Source organism: Etheostoma spectabile, chromosome 12 (genome assembly GCF_008692095.1).
Source record: "Etheostoma spectabile isolate EspeVRDwgs_2016 chromosome 12, UIUC_Espe_1.0, whole genome shotgun sequence".
In the NCBI taxonomy this organism is placed as follows: Eukaryota; Metazoa; Chordata; class Actinopteri; order Perciformes; family Percidae; genus Etheostoma; species Etheostoma spectabile.
Window position 1 is genome coordinate 10,238,423 of NC_045744.1, and position 27,791 is coordinate 10,266,213.

The following is a 27,791-nucleotide window of genomic DNA, read 5'->3' on the forward strand; positions in this document are numbered from 1 at the left end:
ACTAAATGATCCAAAAATCAATGTGATTTCATGCAGGTTACACATATTAAGATGCAAGAAGTTAGTTATTAGCACTTAATGTGTTAATGAAGTACAACCTACCTCTGCTGAGTAACACCTCACAGGTATGCCAAAGGCTCGAGCCAACCCAAAATCCGCCAGCTTCAACTCCCCATTCTATAGACAGAGTGACCAAATATTACCAGATGATATTACCACAAACTACTACAAAACTACAGCGCATCAGATTTAGCTGAACATTTTACACATGCTGTTACTAATTTCAAGTGTGCATAATTTGTGCAGCCTGACAAAGTTCAAATGCACCAAAACACTTACTCTGTTTATGAGGAGATTCTGCGGCTTCAGATCTCTATGAAGAACATTTCGACTGTGACAGAAAGCAAGGCCTTTCAACAGCTGGTACATGAATGACTGCATCAAAGAAAGAACGTTTAGAGACAAAACAATCTTTAAGCAGTTAATTCCAAGTTGCATGTGATACAACAGACATACTGATAACAAGCAGATGCCAAAGATGAGGCTAGTTACAAACCAAATTGCCTATATAGCATGCATTTAAGCAGAAATGCTGTCCTTGGTTAAACCCTCTTAGTGGACAATCCAGGATGTTTATCCCTCACCTTCACAGTTTCAGGATCTAGATCCCCATTGCAGCTGTCAAAATACTTCTTCAAATCCTGCAGTTGATAACAGACACACATTAGCACTAAAAAGGTACACATTAAAACATATTGTATGTTTGGGACGACTATCTCACCTGATCACAATATTCAAAAACCAAGGTTAACTTCTTGTCACTGTGCAAAACATCATGTAGTCTGGAAAAGACAGAATAGCTTTGACTTAATGGTTGACATGAATGCAAACTGATAAGCATTTTAACTCATCTGACAAACAGAGAAACACTACCTGTCACTCCCACATCAACAAGGTAAATTCAGCAAACTGACCTGACAATGTTTTTATGCTTTAGTTCCTTCAGAAGACATATTTCTCTCAGAGCAGAACTTGGCACCCCCTGAAAGAAAGGACACCCAGTGTGATCGGCACTAGCCTGTTAACAACGTGCTAGCAAATAATCAGAATGGATGTATTGCCAAATAAGTTTTCACTTGCATGAAATTTGCCCTGGCTGTTTGGTGCATACAATAAACAAAGGGAATAACAACAGAAACAATAGAGCAAAGTACTGCAACAGCCAAGAACAAAAATATAGAATAAAATATTGCAATAAAAAATCTGTTTAAGACACTAACATATGTACCATATAAGCTAGCTGTTTTAGAAAGGAAAAGAAGGCAGTACGGTTTTGTACAGGGTGTGCATACGTTAATGCAGTTAATATTGTTATTCTGAAAACATAACGTTAACGTTACCTCGTCATCGTCGTCCAGCCTGACCCTTTTCAAAGCCACAATTTCGTGGGTTTCTCTGTTTTTAGCCTTGAAAACTGTCCCATACGTACCTACGGAGCATATGACGTTATAATGTTGGGTTAACTAATCAGTTATCGTATTGTTGAATGACATAGCAACGTCAAGAGGTCCTGACGCTAACGACAGGTAGCAACCGTTCATAACGTAAATGCTGGCAGGCAGAAATATTCAGACAGATCTTGTTGTCACTGACACATTAGTGCAAGTAAAACCTGTCACGTTATACACAGCTTTGTTTGTGGTTAACAAGGGAATTAGCTAGTTAACACGGGCACAACGTTTACAATCTAGCTAACGTTAGCTAGCATTGCAACTACATTAATGCTATGTTAGCAAACCAGCCTAGCTAATATTAACTTATAAAAGCCCCCCCCCCCTTTCGTTCGTGTTGGCAGTGAGCTGATTAACTAGCAAACAACGGCCAAAGGGGTTAGATGTTACGATTACGTTGCTAAGCTATGCATTGTCTAGTGAGCTTCTTCTTTGTGGTTGGCGGTGCAACAACGATGCATGTCGCCTGGTGACAGATGAAAAAATGAACAAAAATAATCTAATTCTCACATTTTAATTGTAATCCAAAATAGCACGACATCATCTTTTAGATTATCAATCCAAGTTTGGGGAAAAAGCCTTCTCTTCCTATTTGAAATTTTGTTTATGTTGCCCACGAATCCATCTATGTATGAGATACCTTGACGTACGTACCGTGTGTGACTACTTCTGTCGTCTGCACCGACTTTTGTTGGACGAGCATAAAATCATCGAACACCAATCAATCATGCTGTACAAATATTTTGAAGACATTAGCGACTTGTTAAAAGAGCAAAATACTGAAGGTAAATAGCGTCTGTTCACTACACAAGGGGCTAAAGACATGGCTTGTGGTCTTATCTCCTTTTGAAACATGCCATCTTACCGTACGACCACCGCACCGATGGCTCAAAAGCCTGCGCCCGCCAAGACGTGCAAAGTACGGAAGCTTTGCCTTTGCCGCTTACGCGGGTTTCTGTTGACGAAAGGCACGCAGCACGGCCAATCCTGATAGAACTTAATACTTTAATGAAGAGTTGTTAATTGGTCAACGTGACTTATCTGTTAAGCTTTGTAGTTCGCTGTTAGAGCCGCTGACATAGCGACACTGCCAAAGGGCAGAGCGATAGCAGCCAGCGAAAGCTGATCTACGTGCCCGTGCCCGGGACTTTCGTGTGAAACGGATATGTGCCTCAGGGGTGGATCGATTAATTGATCCTATGTCCAACAAATTGTTCCAATCCTCGCACTATTTTTTGTAAGAATAGTCTAATCAAATCAAAAAGTTTGGGAAAAATGTCTTTTTTCACTGCAATATAATGTTTTGTTTAGCACGAATACATTATGATTGTATGTTCCTTGCAGGACTTTAGCCAGTGTGGGACATAATATTCGTTGGCGGCTGGCGTTACCGCTTTGCTTGCGGCCAGAAGTCATAATCATTCGAAAACCCAAAAGTTGAAAATTTTTCAACTTTTGAGACAGTTTCAACAGTTTAAAACGAACGCAAAAACTGACGGAAACAGCGATTTGCCGTCACTACACAGGCTAAGAACTGGTCTGTCTTGATGTGCCTTCCGGTTTCTTTGGCTCAACGCGTGTGAACTACGGTTATCCACACCTTCTCCCCTTTCTCAATGTGTTGGCAACATTGTGCTGAATAACTGTAAAGACAAATAAATAAAATCATTATCTTTTTTTTAATTATTGATCATTACTATTAATAGAAATCTTAAAAACAATGATTAAATTATCATTATTAGTCGTAGTTGGATGAGTAGTATATCAACTATACAGGTCCGTGTCTTCCTGACTGGTTTAAACTTTACCAATGTTACCAATTACCCTTTGTATTAAATCTTGATCTAGAAACTAATGTAAAATAAATGTAGTGGAGGAAAAATGTAGAGTCGAGTGACAAAGCAACATCAAATGAAATACAAAAATGAAAAAGTTTAAATTAAAATTTCAACTTAAGTAGCCTACAGTACAGTAACAAAAGAAACAGTCAGCATCTTGATTGATCCAGAGCCTGATCACTCGAGGATTGTTGCAAGGATTTTCTCTGCATCCAATCTGGAAAAACCCTCAAATCTCACTAGGATGCCAATTGTGGCCTGCATAAAAGAAACCATTTTAGTGCAGGACAACATAGGAAAAAAAATAAACGAGGAAGAGGACACATTACCAGCTTTATTAATGTTAAAGTAACAGCTGTAATTATATGTATGGGTGATCAAGTAACAGTAAGCTAAATTATGTTAGAAGGGTAGAACTGTGACATTAATGGATTCCTTTTTTGTCTTTTTTCAACTAAAATTAGAACATACCTCTGGCACCAGGACATCAGTGTCAATGTTTCAACGTTTCAGTGAGATCCGTAAGTAATATTTTATACGGATCTTCATAATTAATAATAATAACAATAATCAGAACATATATGATATAATGTATTTTATAGACAAAAGATTATGATCGCTGACATTTATCCATAGCCAGTTAAACATCCAGCTAACAGTGCTGCCAAAACGACAGGAAATGGGGACCAGTGTCTCTAGCGCCGCTAGTGGCAGTAACCACTGGTCCCTGCCGGAGACCATGGTTCAGGGAAGACCACGGAATCGGTTACGTCACAACCCCCTCTCAAATTGACCCCCATGTTGTAGTCAAAGCTAATAGCTGTGAGGGATGTATCTTACTTATTGAGCCCTATGTGATATCTGAAAAAAGTATCCTCTTAAATGTGTTTCCTGTACTTAAATCAATTATTTGCAATCTAATGTGAAACTTGAAATTGATTCTACAAAGAAGCTGTCAGACAGATGTTTGTTTACCTTGAATTATTAATTACAGCCTAATTTGTCTGTTAATGACTGTTTTTCTTAGATTGACACAACATATTACACTCTTTAAGAAATGACACTGTCCACAAAGCAATGCTCATTGTCTAGGTTGTCTGTAGTTTCTTCAATCCTGCATTTGTGAAAAAAACATGGACATTTTGTGTATCAGAATCCCTAAAAAAGTCAAAATACAGTGTGCTCTCATTAAATTGAAGTTTAATTTTTTTCCTACCACAATATAATTGATCATTCTATACAGGATAAGAGAAAACAGTGTTATGATATAATCCCATTTAAATTAAATACTGTACAATAGTGTATTTAATCATCACAGTCTGATCCAGTTGGTCCGCTTAAACAAATACACCTACATAAATTTGAGTTTGTTGTAAAGCTAGATAGAGAGCTGGTAGATTTACAATACATGTTTCACATCATTTATCAGTTCAGGCAAGCCTTTTCTATGAATTTCTTAAAAAAAAAAAATCCTCAGTGAAGGTTTTGGTGTGTTCATTTCTGCCCCTCAGCTCTTTGCCTGCGGATCAGATCAGAGTAAAGTCCTCCTTTGCTCAGCAGTTCCATGTGAGTCCCAGCCTAAAAGACAAGAGGACGCTGTTAGCTGCCAGATTTAATTAAAATGTAGATTACACACCCAGCACAAATATGTACGTATAAATTACTGAACATTGAATTGAAATAATAATAATGTATCCTCTATTAGTCCCACAAGGGGAAAATACAATTTACACTCTGTTGTTATTACACACATTACACACAGGCCTGAATTACACACACATGCTCAGTGCCGATACATCCACTAATGGAGAGATGTCAGAGTGAGGGGGCTGCCCATGGAAAGGCACCCGAGCAGTTGGGTGTTCGGTGCCTTGACACTCTAACTACCTTGGCAGTGCCCAGGAGGTGAACTGCCACCTCTCCAGCTACCAGTCTATCACCATACGTTGGTCCGTATGTGGACTTGAACCCGCAACCCTCTGGTTCCCAACCCAACTCCCCTACGGACTGAGCTACTGCCACCCCACATTGAGTGAATTCTCTTCAGTGCTTCTTAGAACTCACAAGAAAGTCCAATAAATTAGCCAAGACTTTTAACAGGAGCAAAGAGCACCTCCATTTTTCTGAATACTCTGCTGCCTCACCTCTACAATGCGGCCATTGCTCATGACACAGATGAGGTCAGCTCCTTGAACGGTACTCAACCGGTGGGCGATGATTAGCACAGTGCGACCACTTGTGGCCCTGTCCAGAGCCTCCTGTACCACCCGCTCCGATTCTGCATCCAGGGCGCTGGTGGCTTCATCCAGCACCAGGATGCAGGGGTTCTTGATCAAGGCACGGGCAATGGCGATGCGCTGTTTCTGGCCACCTGATAACGTCGCACCTCGCTCACCTGGGTTTAGAAATTAGAGCTTAGTATTTAAATCACACACAAATGTTGATATTTGTTAATGCCTAAACGAGAGCACATACCAACCACAGTGTTATAGCCGTCTGGGAAACCTGTAATGAAGAGGTGAGCGTTGGCTTGCTTGGCTGCTTTGATGACCTCAGCATCTGTGGCCTCAGGCTTCCCAAAGCGGATGTTGTCCATGATAGATGATCCGAACAAAACAGGCTCCTGCAATGTTACAGGGTGGAGGTTACAGCGGAAACTGGATTGCTATGAATGTGCATAATCAATAGTTTAATTTAACTGAATTATTATTAAAAGAAAATGGGATGCATTAATGATTACAATCTTTACCTGATTGATGAATCCAATGACTTGTCCCCTGAGCCAGGACAGATCGAGTTTTCGAATGTCGAGTCCGTCTAGCATTACTACGCCGCTGGTCGGGTCGTAGAAGCGCTCCAGTAAGGATGCCACAGTGGACTTTCCTAAAATGTATTGAATTCATCATTTATAAGATCACCATTGCATTGTACACACGTCGCACATTTGCAATCGTTAACTAGGAAATTACCTCCTCCAGATTCTCCGACAATGGCAACAGTTTTACTAGGTGGCAGCGTTAAGTTGAACTTAGTCAAGATCTGATGGCCAGGTCTTGTTGGATAGCTATAAATATACAAAAAAGAAAATAGATAGATCCTCTGATATTTATGTTCAGCTGATGTCTAGAATTGTCTTGAATTAGAATGAGGCTCCAACCTGAATGAAATGTCCATAAAATCCACTCTTCCTGTCAGAGAATTGGATGGGATGCGTCCTCCTCCAGACAGAGGAATGGTAGGCACCAAAGCTAGGTATTCAAAGACCCGGGCCCCAGAGCTTAATCCTCTAACCATCTGTTGCAAATGTTAGATATTAACAGTTTGATTTCTCACTCAATAATATTACAGAGGTTTACATCTGCAAACATAACATAATGCTTCATTTTCAGATAACGCATGGTCTATTATAAATATACATCTTTTTTCTCACCTGTCCAAAAAGGATAGAAATACTGGCCAATGACCTGAGCATTAAGAGAATAAAGGCGTTATACCCTAACATCAGCTACATTTAAACGGATATATTTTATTATAAATGGTAATAAAGAGCAATCAATGTACAGCAAGTTGTGTCTTTTACCTCTGAACAGTCTGAGAAGCAACCAGGAAAGACATGAGGTCTCCAGGGGACATTTCATTGCTCGACATTAAAGTTCCTCCAGCAAAAATAGTTCCTAGGACAATGCCTGTATTAACAGCACACAATCACAAAAACATGGCTATAATGGATATTGTGGGAAACAGCACCAATCTGCTCAATATTGTGTTTATCATTTAACATAGTTAAATTACACTCACAGTTCAGGACAATGTTTGACATTCCTTGGAAAACTGCAATTCCAACACCAAGATTTTCATTCATTTCACAGGATTTGTCAACTTCATATGCGTATAACCTGGGGAAAAAGGACATAAACACATCATCTCTGACATACAGTATACTCTGTCTCTACAAGAGCTATGAGTATGTAAAAATTATTATTTCACTTACTGGAGCTCCCGCTCCTCCATCGCAAAAGCTTTTACAGTCCGCACATTGCCAAGTGCCTCGTCTGCCACGCCTGTTGCTTTTGCCACCTTAAATCAAACACAAAGTTAAGATGAGACACAATCACACACAGTTGTCACGAAGGGGGAACTTAGCAATAGAGACCAAAACCGTTTTTTGTACCAGGCTGTAAACATGTTTATTTCCGCTGTATAGTTAGGCGTTTTAACAAGTGGCCAATCAACTAACTTTGATTACAATTGAACAATTTTTGACACTTCCGCATTGGCTTCATTTTTTAGCAGTGGAGGTTGACGCGTGGTGCAGCAACTAAAAATGTATATAACATTCTTTTATAAAAAAAAATTAGATTACTGGCTTATTGGTTTCAACGACATCTTTCTTTTTGTATGTCAGCCCACAAAGTACTATAATAATGAGAATCAAAGTAGGAGTCAGGAAGAAGTTTTGAAGAAACATGGCATCTTCACATCTGTCGGCAGAATTCAGATCAGATCTATATTAATTCATATTAGTAATACTAAGAATAGCGGAGGCGCAACAGTATGTCTCCCACTTTTGTGAAGTAGATCATGTTCAATTACGCTCGGCTGTGTCCTGCTACGTCCCGCTGTGCCTTGTAATGCCCACAGTGCCCTGCTATGTCATGAACTACTACAAAGAACTGCTACAAACTACTATTTTTTTTCTTCTATTTTTGTTATTTCCACTCTTCATTCTAACCCCAACCGGCACGTCAGACACCGCCTACCAATAGCCTGGGTCTGTCCGAGGTTTCTGCCTAAAAGGAAGTTTTTCCTCGCCACTGTCGCACTGTTGCTTGCTCTGGAGGAAACTACTAGAACTGTTGGGTCCTTGTAAATTCTGGAGTGTGGTCTAGACCTACTCTATCTGTAAAGTGTCTCGAGATAACTCTTGTTATGAATTGATACTATAAATAAAATTGAATTGAAAAATACATCTAAAGCTTTTTAAACTTTTTTGGGCTATTCTGACATTAAAGCCCCTTGTGACATGGCAATGAAACTGCAGTCTTAACAAAGATTCTGTGCAAAAATGATAATAATACTACATTTGGTATCACCTGATCCTGAGCCAAACGGGATAGTTTGCGGAGGAATGAGCCAAAGAGAGCCCCTGCTCCCACCAGACAGGGGAGGACAACTACTGTCAAACCTGTGAGTTTGGGGGAGATGATGTAGAGAGAGACGAAACATCCAACTGTCTGTGTAATACTCCTCAGACCCTGCGAATATACAAAAACAGCAACAATTAGGAATGAAACCTATATAGCATATTACTTAATATTTCACAACATACAAATATATCATTGTATACCTGAGAGATGACTAATTTAAAGGATGACTTAAATTCCTGAATGTCAGCAGTCAAACGGTTCACCAGCTGTCCAGTTTTATTGGCGTCAAAGAAAGCCACATCTTGCCTGAGACAAAAAGAACACAGACAATGTTAAAAACGCTTGACTACAGATGTAAGCCACCCTTAATAGAGGACCATTAGCATAAACATGACGAAAACCTGCTTTTCCTGTATTCATGCATTACTTTGCTTTAACAACGTGGAATATGTACCTCAGTAAGGATGCAAAAAGTGTCTTCCTCATGTCTGCGGCCACTCTCTCCCCCACCCTTGAAAGCAGAATGATGTAGCCAGTGGTCAACAGGCCCTGCACAAAGCATGTGATTAATGATCTGTTTTATTGACCTGTAACTAAACTGATTCATATTTTCAAGTGAGGAACAGAACATGCTAGGTTAGGGTAATAAGCAATATAACTTTGTCAAACAATATGATTAGCAAGCCATAACTAAATGGGTAGAACTACTAAAAAAAATGGGTTAGCCACAGTTACACTCTATAATGTAATCCAATACAACATGCCAACAACAGCCTCAAAAGTAATGGTATCGCAGAGTTGAACAACCTTTCTCTGACAGTTTCAATAAAAATAATAAAACAAGCTTTATGAAGGTGGTACTCATCTCAGAGCTGTTGTATAGGATTTCATTATATTGTCCAGGTGTTTCTTTTATTGCATCCACCGCCTGGATTTATTCTCAGTTAATTAACAGAGCAATAAATGTCCAGCTATTATCCCCAATACTACAACTGCAAAGTTTAAAATGTACAATTAAGACTACTTGTGGAGATAAAATAGCTGACCAGGAAATTATTTTTTTATTAGAAATTTATCTCAACGGCAACGGCAGAAAATAATGCCGCACATGTTTACTGCAACTTTGTCATTATTATAAGACTGCTGCTACCATCAAAGACAGATTGTACTTGACTATTGTGGAATCACTGGCGTATTAAGCTGTGCAACTGCTTAGATTATTTCTTGTGTACTTACTTGGATACCATACAGTCCAAGTAGTTTCAGTGCAGGACCTCTTATCTCAAGGAAATAATTCCCAGTCTGTTCTCTCAGGTAACGTGCCACAACGTTCACCAGATCCCCAAGAATCAAGGGGATTTGGATATTCAAGATAGCTGCACCAAAAGCAAGCTATGAAAGAAAAATCATCAATTTAGTTGATAAGAATGAATGGCAGGTCACTATGTTAAGTATATGTCACATTTTATTTTAGAAACACAGAATTACATTTAACAGGTGATTCAAGCTTACCACAACAGCACCAATGAGAGCAAACAGCTGAGGTTTGACAAATTCCCACAGGATATGCCATTTGAACTCAGGCACAGGGTTTGGGGTTACAAGTTCCACCAGGGTGTTGTTTTTCACATCTGCCTCACAGTGAGCTGCATGGCAGAACAGCCGTGCAGAGACAGTGAGTACTGCTGGTCCCAGGATGAACTTCAGGGCCAATCCTTGGGGTTTGGATGTTCGGGTTGTGGAGTGGCGGACAGCTCTCTGAGTGAGGCTCCAAATACGACGACTGCATTTCCAGGCTGCTGTGAGGAGCTGTATAGAGATCGTGGAGACGTGTACCACCTGGATATGAAAAAGAATATTAATACTATTTGCCATTTGGAGTTATTACATAGGAGATATATTCTTTTTTATTCATGGGCGATTTTCTGTCATGGCAGACAGTAAAGTTTTTTTTCTGAATCTGAAGGGCATGGGAGTATACTTTTTTTTAATTCAACTTAAGCATGGAAATTATTGCTTAATTTTCTGCCGATCGATTTATCGCCTGTTTATGATTACAAACACACGTACAACCAATTGCACCTATTCATCTGAACAATAGAGAAAACCAGCTATGCCAAGTTGTCTCTAAAAATCTAAGTAGGCCAAGCTTTTTTATGATGACTAACATGTATAACAGTAACGTTACAGGTCGGCACTACACTAGTTACCCTACCGTGAAAGTTTCCATATATCTGTTGTTTTATTGCATCGCGGGGGTAACGACAATGACCGCACCGGAGCAGTGATGCTTGCTCTACAGCAGAGTAACTGAAACATGCTCATTTCAGTGATAACAACAACATAAGGTTAAACTACTCGTTAAGCTCTAGCTACAGTAATCCTCAGGCACCGTGCAGGCTGCCATGTTGACAGTGACCCAGAGTGCATTTCTGCGGCTACAGTTGAATTGATTTTTATTGTGATTATTAGTTTGTGACAACGTGTGCTGCAGGTTACATACTGACGGATTTTTAACTATTTGTGTAACTCTATTAAACAGATACAAGACAAAAGTAGGACTTTATTTGTGAAAACGCCAGAAAACTACAATTCATACCCGGAAATGACGGTGGTTTAAGCGGAAGTGATGTTAATGACGTTTTGTTGACATTTGTTTGTGAAAGACAAAAACACTGGACACGCACTGGATGGTGTATTTTTGGAAAACAAGTAGCCGACCTCGCAACAGACTGAAGACCAACGTATCGTGATATACATACCCGCGTGTATAAAACCAGCTCTGATCAAGATTGGACTTTAAGCAAAGACGAAAAGGATCCACCAACAGCAGATGGACGGACCAAGCCCGGAACAAAACAAACCGTTTCACCCCGGGACTGCATGAGTGGCTGAATCATTCACCTGCTAACCAGCCATCAGACAGTTAGCTATGTTAGGTTGTAATCTTAAACGACGGTAACTAACATTGTTTAGTTAATCTGCCGAAGATTCGTGTACTACTGCCAACCAGTGTTTTTCATGTTACCATGGTAGTGTAGGGTTACACAAGCGTTGTCCATCAGACTAGCAAGTTAGCGGGCTAATGTTAGCAGTAGCTAACGTTAGCATTATTTGAACTTGCTTGAAATTGCTTGACCTGCTGAGTAGCTAGCTACAGAATGTAGCGGAGGTTACGAGACTGCATTCGTGTTATACAGTGTTTACTACAAGTAGCTTGTCAGTTGGGGGTGACCTTAAGAATGTGAAGCACAATGGCCAACTTTGAAGCTTACCAGCAGTATCAGAGAATTGAGGACTTTGAGGAGGACTCACCACCAGGCGAGGAGGATTTACTGGTGCATGTGCCTGAAGGCCTGAAAGGTAAACATCTAATTACGACTGAAGTATGAATTATCTTCAATATAATTGACTAACTGCACATTGAGTACCTAATGCATATGTTGGTTATCTAAAAAACAAGATGCAACCGTGTCAAAGTGCTAATGCTTTAATTTATGTTACAGACTCATGGCACCATATCAAGAACCTGGATAACTTCTTCAAAAGGATATCCTTTTAAATTACAGTACATTTAAATAGCAGGTGTCTCAAATTGTACTTTCAGTGGATATGTCACTGCCATTATGTCTGACACAGATACTTAAGATGTTTGTCAGTAGTCCTACTTAGAATTTGTTGAATGTTTCTCTTTTTTTATATACATGTTACTACAGAAATCAATGGGAAAGGGACATTTCTAGGGAGCCTTGAGTTTGATGGTTAATATATATGTGATATCTCATGTTGTCATGACGATTGTCTGTGCTTAGTCAAGGTATTTTGAGTGACTGAACAAGTATGTGGCTTTGTTAATTTTCAATAGATAATGCTATTTCAGATTTTCCTTAACCAGCCTGTCCACATTTATCATTTCCATCAAAAGAATGGCTTCGCTTGTATGATGATGTCAGAGTTCTTTGAACTTGTGTAAGTATGAAGTAGTACATCATTCTGAGTTCAGATGCCTAGAATACATCATGAGATATGATATGTGTGTAATTAAAAGCATTAGGCTGAGTTTGCAGTTCCAACAGGATGCTTGTTGTCAGTAAGACTTGGGCCTTGTTTATGTCGCTGGCCATTTTTCAAGTTGTTATGACAGATAAGTGTGCCTCAGGCTTCAGCATGTTAAGCCAGATGACTTCAACAGCAGCTGTACTTAGAAGCTCATATATATATCCTAAATATTTCTCCACTCCAAACTACTTTTTTTGCAGCATTTATCCTGGTATAACCTAGTTTGATTAACATTTGTTTATTTTGTAGCCTTAATCACAACACAGGCCAAGTGTCAGTACAACATATTGTTTATTTTCCATTCCTGCCTGATGTATGTTTTTGCTACCAGTTGGCCTTCTCTATTATTGGGTCTTGTTGTTTTTTTCTGATTGTGGCCACAGTTTATTAATATAGGCCGTCTTAAACTATTAGTTGGAGAAAATCTTACAAGGATTTGTGTACTTTATCTTAACCTCTACCTAGTATGTTTTTATGTTACCATAGTAGTGTAGGGTAACACAAGCACTGTTGACATAGAATATTATGCAATATTTCTATGGTTGTATGTCAGGCTACCAAGTTAGCACGCTAGTGTTAGCTGTAAGTAATGTTTCTCTTATTTGAACTGCTTGAGCTAGTGAGAACCTATAGAATTTAGCTGAGGTCACAGGTCTGCATTTGTTTCATATAGTGTCAATAGTTTAGTAGATTCAGTCCCTGACAAAAGTCTTGTCGCTTGTGTACAAATTGACCTGAAGTGCCGCTGAAATATATTTCTAATCAAGATTTATTTACAAGAAATGGCTCATTTTAATCCCAACAGCTTTTGTAATAATGTTTCAGTGCAAAAAGAAACTGTCAAAAAGTATTCTAATATTCACAGCTTGGTAAAGCCCATTGAGTCAATTTTTGCAAAGACATAAGTGTTGTCGCCTTGTCATATGAGCTTCACCTGTAACTAATAATGGATCAATTAGGTCTCAGGTGTGTATAAAAACAACCCCAGTACACTAGACCTTCACATCAACTGCAACTAGACATCTGCAAACATGCCTAAGATTCACCCTGATACTAAAGTTTTGATTATCAAGAGGCTGAAGACCAGATCCACTGCTGATGTGGAAGACACCTTCAATGTGTCTCAGCGTCAAGTACAGAGGATTAAAAAAACATTTGAAGACACTGGAGATGTTTTTGACAAGCCCAGGTCAGGCAGACCCCACAAGACAACTGCTCGAGAGGACCGTTTGTTGGCTCAAAAATCCAAGGCCAGCCCATTTTCCACTGCAGCAGAGCTCCATCAGACCTGGTCCCCTGAAGTCCCTGTGTCAACCAGAATGGTTTGTTGGATTCTGTCTCGAAATGGCTCCATGGTCAATCAGTGCCCAGAAGCCAGCACTAAACAAAAGACAATTGAAAAACCGTGTGGCATTTGCCAAGGCTCACAGCCTGCTAAAAGGATGGACGCTGGAGAAGTGTAAGAAAGTGGATTTTAACGATGAATCTTCTGTTGAATTACACCACAGTTGCCGCAATATTGCAGGAGACCTACTGGAGCCCGCATGGATCCAAGATTCACCCAGAAAACAGTTTGGCGGCGGAAAAATCATGGTCTGGGGTTACATCCAGTATGGCGGTGTGCGAGAGATCTGCAGGGTGGAAGGCAACATCAATAGTCTCAAATACCAAGAAATCTTAGCTACCTCTCACATTCCCAACCATAAAAGAGGCCAAATTCTCCAGCAGGATGGTGCTCCATCGCATACTTCCATCTCCACTTCAAAGTTCCTCAAGGCGAAGAAGATCAAGATGCTCCAGGATTGGCCGGCCCAGTCACCAGACATGAACATCATTGAGCATATGTGGGGTAGGATGAAAGAGGAAGCATGGAAGACCAAACCAAAGAATATTGATGAACTCTAGGAGGCATGCAAGACTGCTTTCCTAGCTATTCCTGATGACTTCATCAATACATTGTATGAATCCTTTCCAAACCGCATGGATGCAATCCTTCAAGCTCATGGAAGTCATACAAGATATTAAATTTGGATCTCACAGCACCGACTATTTAATTTGCTGACATATTTTAGTATTTGTAGTAAATTTGTTCAATTTATGGATAGGCGACAAAACTTTTGTCTTGCAAAAATTTGACCTTTCTGTCTTGTTTAAATAATAAATCTTTTTTTAGTGAAACTAATTTATTTCAGTGCATTGAACATCATTTGGGAGGGTTTTAGCTTTTCATATGAGCTATTTCTTACACCAATTGATTAATTAAAAGTCAGGTTAATAGCAGGTGTTTCTACAAAATAGATAAGCGACAAGACTTTTGTCAGGGACTGTAGTGTCTCCAAATAGTTCATATAGTGAAATGTGTCCACCTAACAGCTCAAAACATTAATCACTTCTCAGTAGAGTGCACTGGCCGTGGCTTGATGATTAGAAATAAAATATAGTCACTTATCTCAATACTGTATGCCAATTTTAGTCTCTTTTGTCATTGTTATTACTTAGAGGTTTGTTGTTTGTTGTCATAAAGTATGATGCCTCATGTCTTCTTTTTTTTTCTTTTTTCATCTCATCCTAACAGTCAGTTGTTGTTTGTTGTCACGTTCACCACGTTCCTTGTCAACTGTGTGGAGTATGACATCCTGTTTGCCAATCGAGCGGTCAACCACACTGGGCCAGGCCAGAACCCCTTGGACAGGAACAAGGTCACTCTTCCAGATGCCATCCTGCCTAGTCAGCAGTGTACTCAGAGGTAATCATGTTTGATACAGTATCATGTAGAACTTTAAAGTGTGAAAGTGTATTTTTTGCTTTTGGGTCAAAATGAGTGGAAAAATCATGGTCAATTAATCGAAAAGGTCTCGAAAGGCCCTTAAACAGTCACATAAAGGGACAGCTCTGTGCTCTCATCCCAACGAGTTTGATCAGAGGCTTTGTTTTTAAGCAGACATGGTCTTATATATTATGTTAGCCCTTTTAGAGACAGGTCTTCAGAGGGATTTAATTTGTCCTGCTTAATACATTTGTAATCAGACTTTTAGACTTAATATGTTATTGCTTTGTGTCAGATGTGGTTTTAGACTGCAAGATACAGTGACATTCACAAGAAGGAATATGGAACAGTAGCCTATTTAGCTGTACCCTGTGGATTTCTTAATTAATCCCATAAAATCATGAGAACTCTTTTGTATTTGTAATCATAGGCAATTTTTTTATTTGTAACTGTCATCACATGATCTACAAAGAAAAAACTTTTTATGTCACTACTAAAATGTTATTATCCCACCTGAGTATTTATTGCTTGTTTTTATTCTTAAACTGTTGTCCCAAGAGAAGCAACTTTAACACACATCCAAAATATGACAATGTGACCCAAATGTTCCATTTTTTATAGTGTATTATCCTTTTGAAAACATCTGCTAAATTAGAAGTTATTCATGTTGGTAAAATGTCTTAATGCCAGTGGTAATATCAGAGTACAAACTAGGATTAAATGTTGGATTTGTTTCTAAAACAGTTCAATCAAAACGTATAAGGTGTTGATTTAAAGTACTAGTGATGTGTCTTTCAAAGAAATAGATTTCTTTCTCAGTTTTGTTCTTAGTTTGAACCTAAGATTGGTAGCTTTGAGTTGCCACATTTCTACAACCAATGGTTACTTGGAGGAAGGTATTTGTGTACTGCGTTTAGACTAGCTTTACGGAACAGGACAATGTAATTGATATCTTTGGTAAGGTAAAACTATCAACAGCCAAGATACTAACCACTCGGCCGAGCCAGCAACTGACAACCATGTGACACCTCATACACGCCTTGTTGTCACATGTCGTATTTTTTTCTCTCTAAAATATAGCCATGTCTCTGCTTGTCTAAAGGGCCTTTTATTAATTTGTTCCTGAATTTGACTGTGACTCAATATTAAAGTCATGACGTAAAACAGCTTGGAGTTCTAATTTGGGAACAGCGTGTTCCACAGTTTGGGACCTCTCTGTCCTCCTCATAACTTCTCTAATTTCCATTTTAAAGTCAGATGCATGCCCAAACAATATTCTGATTTTTTTTGTTTATTATATCTGAAAGTTAACTGATATGAAAAAGATACAATTGCACTAATATAAACTAATTTCCAGTGTGCTTTGTGTTTTAACATGTAATATACAGAACATTACTTAATTCTAGAGTGAAGTAAGCAGGCTGCGGCTCCCACAACTTGTTGTGCCAGTTTAAGTCATCTACACCTAGAGCAGCAGTTGTTTATTTTCTCATCTGTTCATTATATTATAAGTTAAATGCAGAATAAAGGGTCAATTTACAATGTCATAAGAGGAGAAGAGGTGTTCTATGTGTGCCTCTGAGTACCCACTGTAGATTCTATTCTGAACCCCAGATTTCAAATTAGCCTGCCGCTTCACCACTTAGGATATTTTTAGACTGTTATTTTGTTTGCTATCTTTCCATTACCTTCCCAATATCAGACCAGCATTATGGCTCTTTCTGTAAATGTCTTGACACGTTTTGAGCACAGCTGTAACTAACATTTACTTTGTCACCAATGTTTGAATGACACAAATGTATTATTTTAAAAGATGTATGAAGCCAATCATGTCTGAAAAGGGCTTTTGTTTCTACTCAGGATTCAAGAGAACAGTTGGATTATATTCCTTCTCATCATGGCGGCCATCTTCTGGATTTATCGACTTGTTAAAGTATTTTGCAATGTTCTGAGCTACTGGGAGATCAGACAGTTCTACATCAAAGCCCTGAAGATCAGAATGGTAAGTGCTACACCTGAATGCCTTATGTTACATGCTACAGCAGTAATCAATCTTTGAGACAAATGTCTTCCATCCTCCATACATCTTTGTCCGCTTATCCGGTATCGGGTCGTGGGGGGAATAGCTCCAGCAGGGGACCCCAAACTTCCCTTTTCCGAGCCACAATAATCATCTCCGACTGGGAGATCCCGAGGCGTTCTCAGGCCAGGTTTGGCTAGATTTGTAATGAGCACCTCCACCTAGTCCTGGGTCTTCCCCAAGGCTTCCTCCCAGCTGGACGTGCCTGGAACACATCCCTAAGGAAATGTCTTATGCTTATAAACCATGAAGATAACCATGCCTAAAATAATGAGTCATGTTGTCATGCATTGCCTATTAGTCAGGCTTACTTTGTGCTCCTTGTCTCCGTGTTTCAGGATGAACTTTGCAACTTCACATGGCAGGAAGTCCAGGACCGCCTCATCAGCCTGCAACGAGAACAGCAAATGTGCATACACAAGAAAGAGTTGACAGAACTTGACATCTATCACCGCATCCTTCGATTCAAGAACTACATGGTGGCCATGATAAACAAATCACTGCTGCCAGTGCAGCTGCAGCTCCCTCTGCTGGGCAATGTGGTGTTCCTCACGCAGGGCCTGAAGTACAACTTTGAGCTTATCCTTTTCTGGGGTCCTGGCTCCCTTTTTCAGAATAAGTGGAACCTGCACCCCAAGTACAAGCGGAATGGAAACCGCCTAGAGCTTGCACAGCAGCTTAGTAGAGTCATCCTGCTGATGGGTTTGGCCAATTTGCTGCTATCTCCCTTCATCCTGGTGTGGCAGGTGCTCTATGCTTTCTTTAGCTATACAGAAGTCATTCGCAGAGAACCTGGAAGCCTGGGCGCACGACGCTGGTCCCTGTATGGTCGTTTATACCTGCGACACTTCAATGAGCTGGACCATGAGCTGCATGGACGTTTGGGCCGAGGCTACAAACCCACTTCCAAATACATGAACTCCTTTACATCACCAGTGCTGACTGTGCTGGCTAAGAACCTTGCCTTCTTCTCAGGCTCGATTTTGGCCGTGCTAATTGCACTGACAGTCTACGATGAGGATGTTCTGATAGTGCAGCACATTCTGACTGCCATCACTGTGCTGGGAGTGGTTATAACTATCGCCAGGTGAGTTTTCAGTGCCAGTTTATTTTCCTGTAGCCGTTCCAGGATGGCTATCAGCAGGTGTTCATATTAAGGAATCTGCCTGTACTTTGAAATTGTTACTCTTACCATTACAGACAACTTTATACTAAAATAGATACGGTTTTCAATAGTTTTGATGTTTTATTCAATTTGATTAAGTCATTCATTTCAGTGGTATTTTATTGGTCTTCAGAAGCTTTTTTTAAGTTGTGGGAGGGTTAATTGTGAAGGAAACTAGAAGTCATGAATATCATCAATATTTTAAGGACATCCTTTTCCCCTTAATCATAACAAATTTTAGTCAAGAATCAAACTGTACAAAGCTGTCCTGTTTTCCTAATTTATAGTGCTACTGCTGAAAAATGTACATATTTTGTACCTGTCCTACACCAGGTCCTTCATCCCAGATGAGCATATGGTGTGGTGTCCAGAACAGCTGCTGCAGTGCATGCTGGCACACATTCACTACATGCCAGACCACTGGAGGGGCAATGCTAACAAGAGTGAGACCCGTGACGAGGTGGCACAGCTGTTCCAGTACAAAGCAGTAAGGAATGAGGAAACTCCGTGGATACAAATGCATTAGTCACAGTCTAAACTAAACTTATGGATGAGGTTTTTTTTGTGATTGATTTCATTTTAATGTGGCACCTAGTTGACAAGGAGACTTTTTCAAACTAGATACATTCTATTAGTAGAATCATTGGATTCATTTATGCATGTAGAATATGAACATATTTAGTATGTATGACTATGTTTAATCAGTGGTTTCTCCAAATCAGGTGTTCATTTTGGAGGAGTTGCTCAGTCCTATTGTCACACCATTCATTCTCATCTTCCACCTGAGGAATAAGTCTTTAGAGATCATTGACTTCTTCAGAAACTTCACTGTGGAGGTGGTTGGAGTTGGAGACATCTGTTCCTTTGCGCAGATGGACATCAGACGCCATGGAAACCCAACAGTAAGATTTGATTTTCTTATGTTACATAGGATTCAAGCCAGTCAGTTCAGTAGCTTTTCTCAACTTGGAGAAGATGTATGACTCTCAATGAGAAAAGTGAATATTTAATTTAATGTTGGGATGTTTGTCACTTGAATTGATGTATATCTGTAAATGTTTTTGCAGTGGCTGTCGGAAGGCCAGACGGAGGCCTCCATATACCAACAAGCTGAAAATGGCAAGACAGAGTTGTCTCTTATGCATTTCACCATTAAGAACCCACGCTGGCAGCCACCTCAGGAGAGCTCAGTGTTCATCAGCCATCTGAAGGAAAAAGTGCAGCATGATGCACAGGGTGGCCCCTCCACCCAGCTGCTACTCTCTGAAGCTCCACTCTGCTCCTCAATGCAGTCCAACGAGTCTGGCACTGTGGTAAGAAACTTTGAGGATCACACAAGTAACATGTACCTCACATGAACTAAGACATTAGTCATGCTAACCATATTGCATTGCTTTTAAATATTGAAAAATGCATGTAGACAGTCAGCTAATGTAAGAAAGTTGAATTCAGTTTAACAGCCTAAATGTGAACAATAAATATTCATTACCACAGAAAATTTAAATACATTTCTATAGATAGATTTTATAGATTTCTCTGCATAAACTTTTGATCCATAAACTACTATGTACATTTTTCTATTGCAATGTAATCTTATTCTCTTAGTAGCTCTGTATTGACCGTTGTTATTGTTTCCAGCCTGACAATCTGTTACCGGTGTCCTGGCTCACTCCAATCTAACTGCATCTGGATTACAAGGGCGGGACCATCGCTTCATCCCACCAAGCACCGCTGCTTCTGCCGCTGCCAGTGTCCTGGCCTCTTTGTCCACCTCCCAGCTCGCACATACCAGCCGTGGTCGCTCACATGGCCTCCTGCACTCATCCGTCCCCCCCGAGAGCACCATGTACCGCAGCGATCGCACCATCATTGACAGGTACTTATCACACCATACATACTGTGGCTCGAAAAGTGTTTGGTGAAATAAAATAAATAATAAAATGGTGAAATAAATGCAAATGCTTGTTATCAGCTTTGGTTAACATGTTTCTTTTTTAGTATGTCTATCAGTGACTCTTGCATCCGGAGCAATACACTGCACTCAGAGTTTGCCTCAGCAGAGATGAGTCTCCATGCCATCTACATGCATGAGGTAATTCCCTACATGTGACATTAATATGCTTACATATGTCCTCTTTCTCTGTTGTGTGTCTGGATTTCAAAGTGATACTCCCCAAGACATATCTTTTGATCAGCCGTCAGCTTGAATTCATGTCTGTCAGAAAGGATTCCAGTGGTGACCAGTTTTTATAGTTAAAAACATCCTCTTTCAAGTTGTTTCAATGCTAAAACATAGATTTTAGGTGGAGGAACACTCTTCAGTATCACTTGTAGAACACTAGTCTAGTGCTCTGTTCTGCTGTACTGTGACAACTGCTTGTCTCTCCAGCTCCACCAGCAAAGCTCCCACCCACAGAAGACTTCGGGGCAGTGGCAGAACCCAGTACACACAAACACTGGTACACGAAAATTTTGTTTTTCAATAACCTTGCAACTACAGGCTAATGCTCAGCACTACAGCTGAAAAGAAAAATTCCAAGTTACTAGCAGCGTGCAGTTCGGTTTAGTTAGTTTATGTTTTTTTATATATATATAGTAATAAAATTAACATTACATCTATTGACTCTGGGTAGTGTGTCATGACCTGAATGACACTCCAATCAGAACAACTACAATTTGATCCTTAAAAATAAGATCCTTAACTGGCATTAGATTAAATTAGAAAAGATATTAGATATTAGAAGCAATTATGTCTGCTTTAATATTTGTCAAACTTACGTTATACACCGTGGTAATGCAGTACAGAAACCAAACCTGAACCGACAACTTGGCAAGCACATAACTTCAAACATGAAGCTCGTTACTACATATTTCAAGTTTCAAGTCTATTCAAGTTTATTTTCCAACTATATTAAAATGAATGGAGACAAATGGCTGCCAGAGAGGGTAAAAAAGTATAGGATTTGTAGTAAATTGACTAAAACACTCGTATAATCATTTTTAATGTTTATTGATGCATAACAAAATATATTAAGGGTTTATACACAGGCATTGAGCAGTATTTAAATTGGTCAGGTGATTTGCCTTTAAAAGCTTACAAAAAATTAAAAAAAACTTTGTATCAACACTTTTATCAGGTTTCCAGGCACATAGTGGCCTTGGCTCCAGCATTTCAATGCCCACCACTGTCCACCTTGGTGGCTGGCAAGAGAAGGAAGAAGAGGAGAATGAAGATGATCAGGAGATTAACAGTGGATCTACTCCAAACCAGGGCACTGGGAGTAGTTGTTAAAGTGCCTTATGTCATAAGGTATATGCTCTCTTTTAAACTCTGTAATATGACACGTCTGCGATCTATGCTTTGTGGTTCTGTATCCTGTGTGTTTGTCAAACCCAACAACAATGGCCTTTTATCCTATTAGGGGTACATTGCCATGATAATTTCTCCTCTCTTTTTATTTTTTTAAAGTGTTTACATTTTACTTTCTTCTATGAACATTGTGGCCTTAGATGATCTTCATGGAGAATTTAGCATGGACCTTTAAAACATCATTAAGCGTTTGTTCTAAGAGGGTCTTGTTGAATAACCACTGTCTTAGCACCTCGACCTGTCATATCAGGCAGACTATGGCATCAGGGAAACCATATGTCTTCCGTCCGATCCACCTTGATTTTCTCATAAACATGTACAGGCAATATATTGTATTCATAGGATCTGTGTGTGAAAAGGAGTACAAAAGGCTTATCATGACTTCTGCTGAGTCTGTGTGTGCACACTTCAAGTATTTGTGCATCACAAAGATTTACAGCATGAGTCTAATTGTAGTTTAGTGATGATCTGTGCAACAGAGACTGCAAACTCTGCAAACATAGCTGCCTGAACAATTTTGATCACCTGAAAGAGCTAATTCAATATTTCAGGTTGTGCAGTTTGACCCTGGTGATTTGTAAATACTCTTTTTTTCATCTTACATATCCTTTAAAAGTCCACATTTTTAATACCAGAGCTAATTCTTGAAAAATATACCAAGTATTTATATAAAGAAAAAGAGCTGACTGTGCAGGAGTCACACTACTAAAACACCATGTGTACCTGGAAAAAACATCTCTTTAAACCAGACATACACATGCTGTGATGCTGCTGTCTGTGTTTAGTGGTCCTAAATACAGATTTTGTTCAGTATTAATATTTTCACAGCTAATGACACTATTCCTCAAAACATACTTAAATCTTGGGCCCTAAATACACTTGGCATCAAAATCCTAATGCAGATATAAGATATATTTAAGCTGTATTCAAAATCCGCTTTATGCCTTAACACCCCTATAAAAAAACATGCATTTAAATCCTAGATTTCCGTAGTACCTCAGTGGTGGCGAAGAAAAACTAATGCTTCAATCAATACCTCTGCAATGTAACTACTCTTGTGTAAATATACATAGTACATACGGGGTTCTTAGCAGTGTGCAGATGCATCTTTTAACTGCATTTTGATTTTAATGGCAGGTGTAATTGGATCATGTTCTGTTCTTATTTCCTGCCCAGCAGATGTTTTAGGTTTTGTTAGGCATTGATGTCCTGAAATTGTGGGAAGGAATATTTTATTTATTTTTTTCACAACAAAACAGGGTGGTATTGCTTTTACAAATCTTTGTTTTGCACATTAGCATTTTGTGTGCGTCCTTTTTCCAAAATGCTCACGTAAATAATGGAACTGCATCATAAGGGCTGATTTCAGAGTGTGCGCTTTAGGTTTGGAGATTTTAGGACAGCAGTTCCTCTCATTTTTGGCTTTGTACTTTCAAAGTAAGAGAAAAGAGAAAGAGAAAAAAACATCTTCAGTTCAGTTCATTTTTAGCTTTAGGTTTATTTATGACCTGTTCCCCCCAGCTACAGTATATGTGTAATATTTATTTGAAACAACAATATTTAGATAGTTTTGTAAAATAATTTACTTACACAAGATGTTGTTGAAAGAAATGGCATGTCCCCCCCCCCCCCCCCACAAATATAGTTTAAAAAGAAGAAACATTTATTAGAAATGTTGATAAAGTTTCAGTTATGCTAAGATAATATGGCCAGTTGCATGATTTCGACTGTGATTTACACTTAAAATATATTTGGACTAAATCTGCTTGTTGATGCAGTGCGCAAAAATATATTTTTACCCATATTTAATTTCATTCTTCATAGAACATAGTAATGTAAATGTCATCCTCCACAACTGTTAAGACTTCGGATGGTACAAATGTGTCTTTGCTCTCTTGCGTGTTCAGAAACTATAAATTACACTTTCGTTGTGAGTGTGTCTGTTGCAGGAATGAGTTTTGACACCTGCGTAATTATGCTAACATGAACCTCGAATTTTGCACTGACAGAAAATAAACTTTTTTTTTTGCAAATGTTTGTGTGTGTGTGTGTGGTGTGTGTGTGTTTGTGTGTGGGTATATATTATATATATATATATATATATATGGTGTACTTGCGTCATTTACATTTAAGGAAGTGCAGATCTCAAAAGGGACACTGAGTGGGTCTCCATCTGGAATGACCTCTTCTTGTTATTTGTGTAGATAAGCAAAGCATTGGCACGTATTGTATCGTCGTTGTCTACAGTAGACCCACCTGGAAGCACTAGTCAATCACATAAGGTCGTTCTTACTTCTGGTCAGTAAAAGTCCGCCCTGTAGGGAATGGTGTGTCTCTGTCACACTGTTAAATATGCTCACATGGTTATTGTGGTCACGTTCCATTTGTGCAGTGAGTTTAAGTTTTAGAGACACTGGAGCTTAGCTTTGTGCACAGAGTTAATTTCCTTTGACTGTGTCCACATTTACACCTCACTGTTATGGTTCTTATTTTATTTGAAGCAGTGCCTTAGTATTAAGGTTTAGTAATTGCTCTTTATAGAAGCCATTTCATGTAAATTGTTGGATTTACTTACACAGTTTTAGCAGCATACTATGTACAGTATTTTTTGGCAGGTCATTGTGTATAGCATCAAGCATAGTGAAGTTGTGGATTTGGCTCGTGAGATGAGTTGTAAACTGATTTTTTAGATCCTGTGTCAGCCTGTTGCATCCGACAGCACACTCCTTACCATGGTGTGTACATTTACACTGTCCTCAATATCTTAAAGAAGCAGGAGTTCATCTTACTATGGTTTCTTATACACTATCCACCAGTCTAACAATCGCAGCGACTGGAACAAGGTGCTAAGTTTTCATCCTGAAATGTTGAATATGTTTTCAGACATGTTTTTTTTTTTTTTGTTACATAGGTGTTCCTGTTTGTTTTGTTCTGTAAATTAAGAAACACACTAGCTGAAAAATGAAACATGCCAAAAGAACTTGTTTTCGGCACAGCTTTACAACACTTGTTTTTCTGTGAGTGAGTAGAGAGGCAAATAAATCTTCTTTTGAGTGTATTTAATCATAAGTGAGGTTGATTATGCAATGCTTTTTTTGAAATAAAAGTCTATTTAAATTTTCCTTTTATTTGTTTTCTATTGCTGTTGCTAGTTTGCATTGTCAGCTTTTGAAATTACAATGTGAAAGCTTTTTGCTACAAGTCTTGGACATATCGGACTCATATATTGGTATTGATGCTTTTTGTCCTGAACTGAGGAGGAATCCTATTGTATTCCAACTTGGATTACTGATAGTGTTTATTTAGCAAGGCTCAATGATGAAGTAGAGCCTGAAAAGTTTTGTCTGTGATGTCCTAATATGGCCACAGTACAGAGATAGAGACAAACACTCTGTACAGTGACTTAAAAAGCTGAAGCATACTTAAAGCTGTGAGATTCAAAACTGACTTTGGCGACCTCTAGTGGTAGTAAAAAAAAAGCCACTATGGTAAATGGCAAATCAAGGTGCACATGGACAGCATAACAATACAGACAAAACAATCAACCACTGCAGAAAATATATAACCAACAAAAGACCTATATACCTAATGACTAACATCTAAAAGAGAGTAAAATAGTTAATATTATATATGCATCTGATAGATTTCTATGTGTCTGATATAGTCTGATAAATCACGTTTTTCTTTATCTTTTGAACTCTTATTTCACTTTGCCGAAGAGCTCACTGGTGCAAATACTCAAAAAGGAAGACATATTATTTACACAGACTTTATGCTAATCTATTCAGGATTTATTCACATTGTTACATGCCACATCTGTATTTGCTGTGTGCTTCCAATCGTCTCTCTTCCCCTTCCTCTTGCTCACTGTCTCTTTTCAGACACTCTGATCAGCTGATTCCTCTCACAGTTTACGTCCACCTCTATATATCTATATATAGCTATATAGATATATATACACAGTAGATTAGGTACATATTTTAGTTTGGTTTCATTTCGTGGGTAAGAATAGTTGGGTTGACTTTTGTTTCATGTTTGTGCTGGCATCTCATTGTCCTGTGTATCCCTGTTGTCCTACTCTGTCAATGCTGTAAATGCTATCCACATTGTAAATAAACACCACATGCCTCTATTTTAAGACACTATATTGTCTCATTTATTTGTTATTTTTTGTATCCAGTTCCTGTCCCCATAGAACATTTTAGGGACATAAACACCATCTGCTGTTCATTCTTAGCTGTCTGTCCTTGGGGCAACTGATATTTGTCTCACTTGTCTGGTATAAATGTTTTTTTTTTTAGGTAACACCCATGTGTTTCGGCTGTAAACATGATATAATGGTAACCTTATTCTTGAAATTGTCTCGTCACAAAAAATGCTTTACATGGGATTTTATTTAACTCTATAGTTGCTAAACAACATAGCCAGGTGTTATGTGCCTGTCTGCTGCCCTCTGCTGTATTGTGCACTAGGTGCCATTAGAGGGTGACTTATGGCTGAGAGTGACTTTTGGACGAGTACCAAAGGTTGTGGAAATACCATCAGTGATATAATTTGATGCTGTTAACTGATTGGGCATCAAGGAATGTAGGCCACATAAAGAGCAAAGGTAGAGGAGAAAAACAATGCAAGGTAAGTGTATAAAAAGTATTCTTTTATTTTTCCATTATATTACATTTTGGGGATCTACTAATGCTTGGATGGATGTGGTACAGACACAGGCAAAAGAGTTCTCTATTTAATTTTTTGTAATTTTTCTTTTTCTCAGAACACTTTCAGGAGCATGGAAACCAAACACAGTAGCCAGAACAGTATGAAGCAGGGGGAAGCAACAACAGTGGATAACTGTCTGCTAGAGTTTCGGGGAGTTTAAATCAGGGTCCAGGCGACCTGCTGCTGTCAGTCATTGGCACTGGGGGAAAGCCCACTCTGGAAGACCAAGAAAATACCATGGAGGCCAAAGAATAGGGAGGAAAGGGATAACACTTGTTACCCCATGTTTCAAGCAATAAATAAATGACATCTAATTCTGTCTCTAAATCTATGGTCAAGTAGAGCACAATATAAACACATGTCCTGCTATCTAATGATTGTTATGTCATGGTGAATGATTGTCATGGGACATACATCGAACACATTACTGTGTTTTTAGGCTTTTGTACAATATGAAGTCATAATTTAATTATGGGCCTGGCCTGCTGGGTAGAGCAGCTGTCAACATGGTGGCAGTGGAATACAATGTGTCACAAGTTCTGGGTCAAGTTCAATCACATTTACATTCAGTAGAAATTTAAGCTTAGCACATACTTCATACATGCCTACATGTGGATAATGACAAAGTTTCTAGTCTTACTCAGAAGACACTGTCCAGATGAAAGGAAAGGTTACTTAGAAAATGGACAGAATGAATGAAGAATTTGAGCAGTGAGCAAAAAGACAAAAGGCTCAATGGGCTATGATCATATGATTAATGCATTGTTTTTGTTTAGAACATATAAGAATTCATGACAGTCTATAACCACGTTATGCTAGTAAAGTCCTAGTGAAACAGGAAAATTAAACAAAATAAGGTTGACATTTTGGAAAATATGCTTGTTTTACAAATACCACAGTCTAATTGGAGGACTGATATCAATTTCAATTCTGTGCACGCAGTACACATCAGAAAAGATTTTTAGATGTAGTGTAGCTGAAAAAGTAGAATAGGGAAACAGTTACAACTGGTAAACATATGACAAAAGAACACCAATGCTAAAGTTAACTTCACATTCAGCCTCTTCAGATTTCATTTGGCTCTTCCTCAAACTCAGCTCGCACTACACACTGTGGTAAGATGAGCCAAAATATCATAAGA

General features: G+C 38.9%; 2 protein-coding genes and 1 long non-coding RNA gene across 4 annotated transcripts; 1 reads left to right on the forward strand and 2 right to left on the reverse strand.

The window, feature by feature from the left end:
- Window positions 1-364: 364 nt before the first annotated feature.
- On the reverse strand, window positions 365-10,928 carry abcb8 (ATP-binding cassette, sub-family B (MDR/TAP), member 8). 2 transcript variants are annotated; one of them, XR_004334431.1, is made up of 20 exons: window positions 10,712-10,928; window positions 10,009-10,335; window positions 9,733-9,888; window positions 8,951-9,045; window positions 8,697-8,802; window positions 8,443-8,604; window positions 7,341-7,426; window positions 7,148-7,245; window positions 6,930-7,035; window positions 6,780-6,813; window positions 6,507-6,643; window positions 6,319-6,413; window positions 6,099-6,232; window positions 5,825-5,972; window positions 5,617-5,744; window positions 1,401-1,489; window positions 975-1,042; window positions 782-842; window positions 645-701; window positions 365-435 (listed from the first exon to the last, which is right to left on the reverse strand). XR_004334431.1 is itself a non-coding variant. In XM_032532029.1 (16 exons), exons 1-16 carry the CDS (start codon window positions 10,724-10,726, stop codon window positions 4,844-4,846), a joined length of 2,034 nt encoding a protein of 677 aa, XP_032387920.1. In that variant the 5' UTR covers window positions 10,727-10,927; the 3' UTR covers window positions 4,533-4,843. The 2 variants fall into 2 exon arrangements, 1 of the variants encoding a protein (XP_032387920.1); XM_032532029.1 differs by lacking the exons at window positions 365-435; window positions 645-701; window positions 782-842; window positions 975-1,042; window positions 1,401-1,489 and adding an exon at window positions 4,533-4,927 and having other exon boundaries at window positions 5,494-5,744; window positions 10,712-10,927.
- LOC116699457 (uncharacterized) lies at window positions 3,424-3,859 on the reverse strand. The gene is made up of 2 exons (XR_004334432.1): window positions 3,821-3,859; window positions 3,424-3,607 (listed from the first exon to the last, which is right to left on the reverse strand). It is a non-coding gene; the product is annotated as an uncharacterized LOC116699457 (long non-coding RNA).
- A 202-nt stretch (window positions 10,929-11,130) lies between the features above and the next one.
- Window positions 11,131-26,082, forward strand: atg9b (autophagy related 9B). The gene is given in 15 exon segments (XM_032532028.1): window positions 11,131-11,859; window positions 12,003-12,046; window positions 12,401-12,465; window positions 15,131-15,301; window positions 17,183-17,324; window positions 17,741-18,489; window positions 18,901-19,054; window positions 19,290-19,469; window positions 19,635-19,880; window positions 20,206-20,218; window positions 20,221-20,443; window positions 20,566-20,659; window positions 20,957-21,026; window positions 21,705-21,877; window positions 23,117-26,082. Coding segments are annotated over 14 exon segments (2,415 nt in total). The 5' UTR covers window positions 11,131-11,750; the 3' UTR covers window positions 21,860-21,877; window positions 23,117-26,082.
- The last annotated feature ends 1,709 nt before the right edge of the window (window positions 26,083-27,791 follow it).

Coding starts and splice junctions, on each gene's coding strand:
- abcb8 (XM_032532029.1), bottom strand. Junction 5,745..5,824: donor CGGCTATAACACTGTGGTTG/GTATGTGCTCTC, acceptor TTCTAAACCCAG/GTGAGCGAGGTGCGACGTTA. Junction 4,928..5,493: donor GCAATGGCCGCATTGTAGAG/GTGAGGCAGCAG, acceptor CTTGTCTTTTAG/GCTGGGACTCACATGGAACT.